This window comes from Dermochelys coriacea, chromosome 4, assembly GCF_009764565.3.
Source record: "Dermochelys coriacea isolate rDerCor1 chromosome 4, rDerCor1.pri.v4, whole genome shotgun sequence".
NCBI lineage: Eukaryota > Metazoa > Chordata > Testudines > Dermochelyidae > Dermochelys > Dermochelys coriacea.
The window spans coordinates 17,559,474-17,569,840 of NC_050071.1; the positions used below are offsets into that span (position 1 = coordinate 17,559,474).

Below are 10,367 nucleotides of genomic sequence, written 5' to 3' on the forward strand. Positions count from 1 at the left end.
CCCATTGTGTACACACTCTGCCCTTCTCTGAACCGCCGAGGGAGAGGAAGTGAGGGGGTAGAGCGGCTCAAGAGCCATAGAGACGACAAAGAGAGCGTAGTCAAAAGGCTACTGTACCGCCCGTCGGACAGCCTAGCGCGAGGGGGACGAGGTCCCGCGAGGCAGAGGCTCTACCCCGCCCCTGCGACCGGGGGCAGCGGAGCTCCAGGGCAGCAAGTGCCCTGGCTAGGGCAGATTGGGCGGCAAGGCGCAGAGTTGCAGGGGGAAGGTTGTTACTGCCCTGCCCTGAGCTTTCTGGCAGGGATGCGCCCAGTGCAGGGCTGCCCCATCTTCGCGCTGGGCGGAGTCCGGCGGACCCCCACCAGGCCGGGGCCCCAGCCGTTGTACAGCTCCGCTGGGCGTCAGCCCTGGCCTCCTTTACACACACAATGAATGGGGCGTCAGCCCTGTCTTAAGAGGCAGGCAAAGGAGGTGTCCCCCCGCCCCCCAGCTCAGCCTTGGAGGTGGATTGTGCCCAACCCTTTAGGACAGGAAGCGAAGAATAGGAGCCCTGAGCACCTTTGTACTCAATGTACTTACCCGTCCAGCCAGTCCTCCTCCTGGGGCTAGTGAGGAGGAGGAAGGATTTCTACAGTGCCCTAGAGAGGAAGAAAAATTCCTAACCCCTCCGCAAGGGAACGTTAGTCCTGGACAGAGGAAGAGGTCTTTGGGAAAGCTGGTGGGAAGAAGGGTAAGTAAGATTTGAAAACCCGGGTTCAGAGTAGCAGCCGTGTGAGTCTGGATTCGCAAAAAGAAAAAAGGAGTACGAGTGGCCCCTTAGAGATTAACATTTATTTGAGCATAAGCATACATTTATTTGGTGCATCTGCTGAAGTGATCTGTAACTCATGAAAGCTTATGCTGAAATAAATGTGTTTCTAAGGTGACACTCGTACTTTTCTTTTTGGAAAACTGTTACATTTCATGACATTCTTCAGTTAGCTCAAACTGACCACTCACAGCTTAAAACTTGTTTCCCCCATTCTCTACTTTTATTTTGAAAAGGGGTGTGTCTTAATTTCAAAGTTGTTAATCTTTCATTGAGAGCATCACAAACCAATTCATTGTTAAAAATCTCCCTTATTTAAAAAAAGTCATCTGTATTTCATTGATTGGAGAAAGCAGCACTCCAAAAAAGGGCAAGTGTTAGGCTATAAGAGGTCCTTTCTTTGAACCAAAAAATGTCAGCTGGGGTTACAGGTTAGAGACTGAAATCTTGAATCTACAAACAGTTTAGCTCCTATGACGAATTTCCTACTATGTGTAATGGAAATTGAACATAGCATTTCATCCTCTATCAAATGTGGACTACTGCTACTAGGTGTAGCATCTGCAAGAAACCACGGGGGTGTTGCAAATAACTCCACCACAGCAGGTGTGGATTATCTTTTCTGAAGCCTGGACCTTAGGCTGAAAGTCCTTGTTTACCTCAATTTATGGCTCCTGTAACCCTTCAGTAGTTACTGACAAAAAACAGAGCTAAAAGGTTGCCTACTCTAGGTCCTCCTTATGAATGGCCATATCCATTTTAAAAATTCATTTACTGTCATTTTTTTAAATGTCTGACTCATTTCCCTCCCTCTCCATTGTGCACCTAAACTGGTTCATTTTTGTATAGGATGATATACTAGCACAGAATCAGAAGAGCCTAGAAAAATTGTGATCTGAGAAAAATGTCTACATAAGATTAGATGGAAATTTTAAAATCCAATTTTGTTCTACTAACCTCTGGTATTTCCCTTTAGTTACAGTGTAAATACTTAGCAGAGATGCTGACTGCAATCCTAAAAGATACCTAGGAACAGTTAGTTGCCTTGATTTTTCAAGCATTTGTCAATAACTTTAGCCATCAGTATAGTTCAAGTGATTCAAGGTCATTTTTGAAAACTACATTTAGGTGGCTTACCATGTGCTGCAGCACAAACACCACATCTGAGTAGATAAGTCAAAACCTACATTTAGTACAACTTAAACGCAGAAAGCAATCAAGACAGATGCAACCAAAGAAACCTTAAAACTATTAAGTGAAAAGACCAACTTGAAGGGCAAGGAACTGCAAACTAAAGGGAAAAAAAGGCATAAAACCAGAAGTAAAATGTTAACACCTCAAATAAAATTTTGAATGGGATTGTGGGGGGAGGGGGAGAAGAGAGAGGAACATCACACTACAGTATACTAAAGGAAAGCTAGTTGAACCTTGCAAAAAGAGAAACAGCTGAACAGAAGACTACCTGGCTGATGAAGTTTATACTTTTTCCAAAGTGAGGACACCATTCTTCAGACACAGAGGCTGACTGATTTTTCCAGATTGTTTTGTTTCCCCGGCCTCCAAATGTCCATTAACATTGGTAGAAGTTAACTTGTAAATAACCCTGGGCCAGAGACAATCCTTTTACAGTATTTGGATTATGCATGAACATATAATCAATGCTTAAAAATAGAGGGAAAAATAGGCCCCCCTTTTCACAATGGCTAGCCTCTTTTTTACACGAGCAAAACATCCAACCCAAATAGATAAAAGGAACTGCCAATTAAGTCATCTGTAAACCTTGTAATAAGCTATAGATTGTAGAAGTACGATTTCCACCGATATAGCAAGAATTAAAACACACAGGTTTCCAAGATCTGGCTCTTAAGTAACCCTTATACAGGACTACAGACTTCAAGCAGACTACTAATGTGAGTAAAAGTTTACAGGACCAGTCCCCAAGAGAGAAAATACTCAGCATTTCATATTTGTGTCAAGTACTTGGCTCTATCAATACATTCTATAGCACCTTTCAACCAAGGTGTTAATAGCCCTTTATACAACAATTAAGCCTTTTAAAATCTATTAGATAGGCCAAAACAATTCTCAGAGAGCAAACTGAGGCAAAGAGGATGAGTAACTTGCTGAAGGTCATACAAGAAAGGTATAGCCAGTAAGCTACACAACATTGAGTATCTTGGATAACAGAGCAAGTTAAAGAAAATGTTTAGATTGTAGACCATTTGGACTGTAGAATGACAAAGTTACAGAGCACTGTTTTGAAAAATATGTACACTTAAAAATCTAGTGAGGTACAATAGGGAGTAAACAGCTACCTCTACCAGCAATCAGGCATTAATTCAATTGCCAGCTCCATCAAGGTATGGTTCAGCTGGGCCTTATCTACAACGAGACTGGCTTCTCACACTACTGGTTTACCAAAGCACCACGAACAATTCTCTTAGTGACAGTATACAGCAGCTGCAATTACTTTATCACCATGTGCAGCATTAGATATTATCTAGTGTAGATCACCTACAGGCATCTTTGCTACCATTCCCCCAACATTGCCAGCTCCGCTGGAGTTGCACCAGTGCTTGACCAACCCAAGGAGAATATCTAAGTGACTCATTTTAGCATGGTATATCCGCAGGAGAGAGGCAGATAAGACTGACAAGTGCAATGAGCAAATGCATGGAAAACAAATGAGATCCACAAAAGGACATAGGGATAGAAGAACAGTACAGAAGTGGAAAGATTCATACTGCTATGGATAAAGTGCTCTCAGCTTCTAAACAAGGCTTATTTTAGATCCATGATTGGACATATGAATGCATGTGTGCATGGCCATGTTGAAAGAATGAACAATGGAGAACTGCAAAGCCAAACCACACCGGAGGCTAAGGTGACTGTGCTCAAGGATTCAGAACATGGACTCAGGCCTGTTCTACACTAATAAATTGACCTGTTGCTAAAAAATGGTTGTTGGGAGGAAATCCCCTTGAACTGATGCTTTCCATACTGGGGCTGGAGTTTATAATGCTAGCCATTAAACCATTTTCAGCACTGGGTTAGAGGAACCTGTTACTAAAAGTGATCTTTAGCAATGGATAAAATTCCAATCTAGAGGTAAAACTCACTGAAGACCAAGGAAGAGTTAACGGTTTGGCATTCCCATTCAGTAATTTTACATTTAACCAAGTTATCATGATCAATACATTACAGATGTAATGCATTATACATTTTGGGAACACAAACCATAACTGAATATGACGCAGTTTGATTTTTAAACAAACATTTCTCCCAACTGTTTCAGACACTATGGTAAGGTGAATTTTTAGAAGTATTTGTTAACTGCTACATATATTAAAAAGAAGGGATTTTGACTTTTTGCTTTGTGCTGTCAGAATTCACTAGTTCCACTCTTGTCAAGTTATTCAGAGTAAGCAATTTAATATAAAATCCTCAGGCTCTCTATACACATAGTAAACCCCCACCAGCATCCCAACGGCTCAAAGTAATACATAGTAACCCCACCAGGCCCCCAAAAAGGTACAAACTGGGAAGTCTATAAACAATAAAATACAACAGCAAAAAATACATGAAATGCTAACACAAGAAAGGTATTTGCAAAAAAAAAAAAAAAATACTGGGAGGGACGGGGGGGAAGATGGCAGGAAGAGGTAGCAAAGGATGATTTCTAAACACATCTAAGGCAATCTTTGTATTTATCTCTTTCTGCAACTAGGAGCCATCATTTAACAGCAGATTTTTACACTTCAATAACCTCAAGCTCAGGGCATATCTAAGAAGTTAGTGACCAGAGGGCATTCAAGGCCCTATTCCAATACAGGCTATCTTTCCTCCCAATAGGAAAGATTGCTATCCTTGTTATTGCTCAATTACAAATTAAGCTTACAAAATTAAGCAGCAGACACAGGAAGACAGACTCACATAAGTAAGCATTTATTCAAGAATCACTTAACATGAAAGTATACAAATAAAATTTGTATAAACACAAATCCACATTGTGTCGTAACACAGATGGCAAAAAGGACAAAGTAAAAACCATAAAGAAAACTAATCAGCTGCTATATACAGTTGGACACTGTTGTGTCATACTCTAAAAAGTCTTTTGTAAAAGTCATCTCATGTCACGAAGACCACCTCCATTCAATCCTGATGTTCTGCAAGATGACTTCGCTGTTGTATCTCCACCTAAAAACAAGGCAAAACAACAATCAGATCTGTGCAACTTCTGTAAGAATCGTTAAAAGGTCCATTTTCATGAACTGCTTTAAGTCCTCTATTTATTCCTTTCTTCACTGTTAAAGATCATATGCATGTTTAACAAATTGTTACTAACAAAATCTTTCATCTCCCCAAATATAGCAGTTTAGCCCATTCAGGAAGCTGTTTCAGAACGATTCTCCAAATTAGGCAAGAAGTTGCAATGTGTTTCTCAAACTGGTTTGTGGAAAAAGTTTCCACTAGAAATGCTGTTAAGTAAGAAAACAATTTGTCTGCAACTTATTTCTTGTGAATGAATATTGCCAAAAACATGATTAGTCTGTTGTAGTTTGTGTGCATATGATCTTTAATTTTTTCCAGATTTAAAAGTTCGTTTTTGTTTGCAGATTTCACTATTAGCTATAAAAAGAAAAAGCAAGCATTAAATCTTAACGAATGCACACTTAAAATGAGGCTCCACAATTGAAATACAACACTAAACAGAAGACCAAAATGATTAAGCTGTAAAGGCATTTATGTACTTTAACTCCTGTAAAAAACCATTTAAGTTAAGACACTTAATCTCCAAAAAGATTAAAAAGAAGCCAAAGTCTGAAGTTTTCCACTTTAATCTTTACGCTGGTACATGAAGTTGGAAGAGACCATACCACAGGACAGCGTTTTCTGGTGTATGCCTTGCGCTCTGCCTGCAACGTGCGACCCCCAGAGATAGACGTGGTCAGGGTGACACACGGCCTGCAATGAAGTTCCCGCTGGCGGGTACAAACAAGGTATAATGTCAGAGTTAGAAGACAACATTCTTGTTTTCCTTAAGTTGTACCCATTTCAGTACTTTACCTGTTAATACTTCTAATAAGTTTAATTATTCCTCTAGACCACCTGGTACACAACGCAAACAGAAAAACTCTTAAGTTTTTCTGAAGTACTAAAGAAGATGAAATCACATTTTACGAAGTTAAAGATCTATAGACACTTTAGGCAAAGCATGTTTTAAAAAAAATCTTTTAACTTAACAAAGTTCAGTTAAAAAAGTTCAGACTACACAAGAAAAATGTTTTTACTCATTTTAATTTGTCTATTGATCTTTAAATTAGATTAGACATACTGAAAGTGGTCCTTGCACTCATATACACACCTGCTGCCCCCCAAGTACTATGTACTGCTTTAATATGGCTGGTAGTTGTTTTGGTGATTGCCGCCACCTCGGGATGCTTTTCCATATGTGCTTTGTTGACCTGTTGAGAGAATGGAAAATTAGTTTTCACAGTACATTCTGATGCAGACAAGCCTCCCATGAAAGGCTAGTCCGTCCGTCGTCCCCCCCCCCCCCGGCATAGTAGTTTACAGCTTTATGCAATACTTTAACATATATCACACTTGCTTGTGGGATGCAACAATGAAATTTACTATACACTAGAATATTAAAGTCAGATATTATTTTTAGTGTTATACATCAATATACTTATGTGGAGTTAAGTCAAACATTCTTACCACTGTAGTCTGCATATCCCTGTCCATATCCATAGCTTGGATAATTGTAGCCAGAATAATCATATCCACCATAACCACTGTAGCTTGGATCACTGTAAGTGCTGTTGTAATTTCCATATCCTTGATCATAATAATTATTAAATCCTTGGTTCCAGTTTTGTCCCTGACCTGAAATAAAGTATAGCAATTAAGTTCCAACCCTCTTAAAAATATATATATATATATATATATATATATATATATATATATATATATATATATATATATATAGATAGAGGTCAATTGTATGAAATGTGATCTGTACTGTAATGGCTACCGGTAAGAGTCCCATCTCTCTGCAAGTATACAACAGTTCTAAAACACAACTCCAAGACATCTAATTTCAAATCACATGGGATGCAAATCTTGGGATCTCTTTTCTTAATTTACTGTAACAAACATGTTACATAAAAAAATGAAAGATGACACTGTCCTATTAATAAAGTGCAGGCGAACCACACAAAGGGCAACTTGCCTTTTGTCTAAAGAAACTCTTCCTTTAGAGCTCTTAATATGAATCTTAGCATCCTACATTATCTTAACATTACAATATGAAGACGAGTTTTGTTCTGTTCCATTAACAGTGACTATATTTCAGAACTTATGGTTGCCAAGAAGCAAACTATGTATTAGTGATGTTGGCAACCCTGCTATCTCCCAGTCCTTTACTTACATAGGATTACTTATAATGTAGGATTGAAGTTATCTGGCTTTCCTCTATTTGACAAAATATTTAAGAACTGTCAAAAAGTCAACATTGATCCCTTCCTGTTTCAACAGAATGAATACATGCAACTTTCAAATAAGTCTCAGACACGTGAATTGTGCCTTTTAAGGAATAGCTCCTGGTACGTGCAATCTGTTGGCATTTTTAAACACAAGTAAAAGTTTCACTTTATCAGTGCACTTGACAAGATAATTTTAAAATGAGTTTTGGTTAAGTCAGTACAGACCAACCCATCTTATGTTCTGCTCATTGGTTGGCCATGTTCATGTTTATTTAAAAAAAAAGTTCCAAAACATAGAAACTAAAACTTTAGAAATAAATACTCATCCATATACATACAGATTTTTAAAAGTGCTACAAAAAACTCACCCCTACCACGTCCCCTGCCACCACCTCGGCCACCAGAAGAAGCACCTCTTCCACCTTTCTGTTGTTGCTGCTGCTGCTGCCTATACACTTCTTTGGGCTGCGCTACTTTGATCTCACACTGTAAAAAGGAAGACATTGTTTCAACTGTATGCAAGGACTGACCAGCACCATCAAAACAAACATTCTCAGGAATCCATTTAAAAAACAAAAAACAAACAAAAAAAAAAACCACACATGTAAGAACCACCAACATTAGAACTTTCTAAAGAGAAGCCAAAACATCCATCCATACCTTGCCAGAACCAATTTGATGGTATCTGCTTTCTAATAATTTTTTTACTGGCTCTTCATCTGTATATGTGATGAAACAAAAACCCCTCCTTTCATTTGTCTTTGTGTCCATGGGAAGTTCAATATTTTCAATCTGTAAACAAAGTTAAATATAAACCATATTTACATTACATATCTCACAAACACAGCAGTGGAAGTCAATGGTCAAAAGTTCATGCCAACAGCAGAAATGTAATGGGCTCTTTTAAAAATAAACCATCCCACCTCCATTTATAAACTATCGAAATATTACAGAGCTATTTATATGTTAACAGGGAACAGTTTGAACAGAACTCTGTTAGGCTAAGATGGCCTCCAGGGTCCCAAGTTGATCCTAACTATTTATTCTACTGCAATATAATTTCTGCATCTTGTCCCAACAAAGCAGCATTACAACTTGCAATTAACAAGGAAGCAGCCTTCTCGCAACAACCGTCTTTTCACATCTCAAATCAGAGACTGCCCTTTCTTCATCCAACCTTACTACCCTGCCACAGCAAGACTGAACTTTAATGCCCAATATGGATATGACAGTATTACAAACACAGTTATACCATACCTCTCCAAAAGCACCAAAATATTCTTTAATTTGTTCTTCAGATGTATCTGGACTCAGTCCACCAACAAACACTTTTTTTGGTGGCTCTTTTCCCTTCAGTGCTTTTGCCCTTTTAGGATCAATTAACTTGCCATCCAGTTTGTGTTCCTTCAGCTCCAAGACCTAGAAAACCCACAGGACAGAGTTTCAAAAAGCCATGGGGGAAAAAAAAAAAAAAAAACGAATGCATACAAGAGCCAACTACACAGACCCTACATACCTTGTCAACACTGGCAGCATCTTTGAAGAGCACAAAGCCAAATCCCCGGGACCGCCCAGTCACTGGATCTGTTTTAATTGTGCAGTCCACAACTTCTCCAAACCGAGATAAATATTCTGTCAAGTCTTTCTTGCTTGTGTCCCAGCTGAGGCCTCCTATGAACATTTTACTAGAACAGGAAAAAGCATATAGTTATTTAAGAGCGGAATATTTTACTAATCACTTCAAGTTTCAAAGGAACTGTAATACACAAGTGGTAATTTTTCCAGCAAGATCAGCCTCATGAATTGAAAAGACACCACTCTCAGTTCACTACACTGATTTCCAGGGCCTCAAAGCTGACCTTTAAGTAATTATACGCATGTTATAAAGTTCTCAGACCCCGATCATGCAAAACACTTACGCGTGCGCTTAACTTTCATCCCATGAATCAAGCACACGGTAGTGAAATGGATCGTACCCATAAGCGTTTGCAGGGTGAGAGCTGGTAACGAAGTGACCCTTTGCTCGAATACCATCCAGGCATAAGGTTTTGGGCTGCAACCTACCCGACTCGGCCCATCGCTAACGCACTCGGAGGCAATAGCTCAGCTCCTTCTGGCCCTAAACCCCGCAGGGCGCCCTACAAGCTACCGCCCCGCTCCCCCCCAGACATTGTCAGCCCGTGAGTCGGGAACGGGAGCAGCGTGGCAAGGGCGCGCGCGCGCAGCTTGCCCCCAGCCAGCCCCGGGCAGCCTGCTCGCGCGCTGCCCCGCCTCCGATTGGCTCCCGGCTACGTCATGGCCCGGTGATTGACACCATCCCGCCCTTCGGAAAGCAAGTCGACGGGGAGACACAAAGAGAGCGCGAAACGTGCCCAAACGGGACCTCCGCACACCCGGCCGCAGGGAGGGGGCGGGAAGAGCGCAAGCGCTCCCCGGGCAGGGGCTACAGGGAAGGGACGCCTCCCTCCCCACCGCCCGGCCCTTACCCATCGTCCTGCTGGTTCTTGCTGGCGTTAATCTTGGAGCCCTCGGCGAACTCCTCCAGACCGCCGCTGTACTCGGTCATGTCCTCCATGGCGGGGGTAGGGCGGCTCGGGCAAGCTACGAGGGCTGGAGACTCGATAGAAAGCTGCGACCAGAAAGCGGGACAATAAAATGGCGGCGGAAGAGATCCGGGCACCGCCTGTGCCGCCTTTATATACCCTGTCCGGCAGCCAATCAGCGCAGCCGGGCAGCGCAGGCGCGGTAGCGACTCGCGGAGGCCCAGGCGGCGGGGGGGTGCATTACCCCGTCTGATTTAGTAAGGCATGGGAAGAGCGTAGGCAATGGCGGCTGCACGTGGGCTTAGGTAACCCAGGAGGGGAATGGGTGACTCCCGGCCTCCCCGCTAGGCAGGGCGTATGAGCACCCCTCTCCCCGGGGATCCCCTCGGCATTACACTCATCATCTCCCTAGCAGGCTGCAGTGCCTGCCTGGGTGTTGCCTGCCCTCTCATGGCCACCCTAATCCCTACACCCCCTTCGCCAGCTGCTGAGACTATTGCAAGGGGCTTCTAGGGCATAACGAGATTC

At 41.7% G+C, this 10,367-nt stretch overlaps 1 protein-coding gene and 1 long non-coding RNA gene across 5 annotated transcripts; one reads left to right on the forward strand and one right to left on the reverse strand.

Annotated features, from left to right (window-relative positions):
* The first annotated feature begins 78 nt into the window (after positions 1 to 78).
* Positions 79 to 4,841, forward strand: LOC122459988. Its single transcript, XR_006280992.1, has 2 exons — positions 79 to 730; positions 3,599 to 4,841. It is a non-coding gene; the product is annotated as an uncharacterized LOC122459988 (long non-coding RNA).
* On the reverse strand, positions 4,738 to 9,999 carry HNRNPDL (heterogeneous nuclear ribonucleoprotein D like). Of its 4 annotated transcripts, XR_005292380.2 has the most exons (9): positions 9,783 to 9,983; positions 8,813 to 8,981; positions 8,554 to 8,715; positions 7,957 to 8,088; positions 7,665 to 7,782; positions 6,530 to 6,697; positions 6,174 to 6,273; positions 5,686 to 5,790; positions 4,738 to 5,005 (listed from the first exon to the last, which is right to left on the reverse strand). XR_005292380.2 is itself a non-coding variant. In XM_038398082.2 (8 exons), exons 1-7 carry the CDS (start codon positions 9,869 to 9,871, stop codon positions 6,203 to 6,205), a joined length of 909 nt encoding a protein of 302 aa, XP_038254010.1. In that variant the 5' UTR covers positions 9,872 to 9,999; the 3' UTR covers positions 4,738 to 5,005; positions 6,174 to 6,202. The 4 variants fall into 4 exon arrangements, 2 of the variants coding, with proteins under 2 accessions (XP_038254010.1, XP_038254011.1); XR_006280991.1 differs by having other exon boundaries at positions 5,686 to 6,273; positions 9,783 to 9,981; XM_038398082.2 differs by lacking the exon at positions 5,686 to 5,790 and having other exon boundaries at positions 9,783 to 9,999.
* Between the last annotated feature and the right edge of the window lie 368 nt (positions 10,000 to 10,367).

What these genes read in the sequence shown, in the direction of transcription:
- HNRNPDL (XM_038398082.2), bottom strand. Translation starts at nt 9,871, where the DNA reads ATGGAGGACATGACCGAGTACAGCGGCGGTCTGGAGGAGTTCGCCGAG. An exon ending in ATTTTGGTGCTTTTGGAGAG is followed by an intron (nt 8,089 to 8,553) that starts GTATGGTATAAC and finishes CTTTGTTTACAG; the next exon opens with ATTGAAAATATTGAACTTCC. An exon ending in GGGATATGCAGACTACAGTG is followed by an intron (nt 6,274 to 6,529) that starts GTAAGAATGTTT and finishes TTCTCTCAACAG; the next exon opens with GTCAACAAAGCACATATGGA.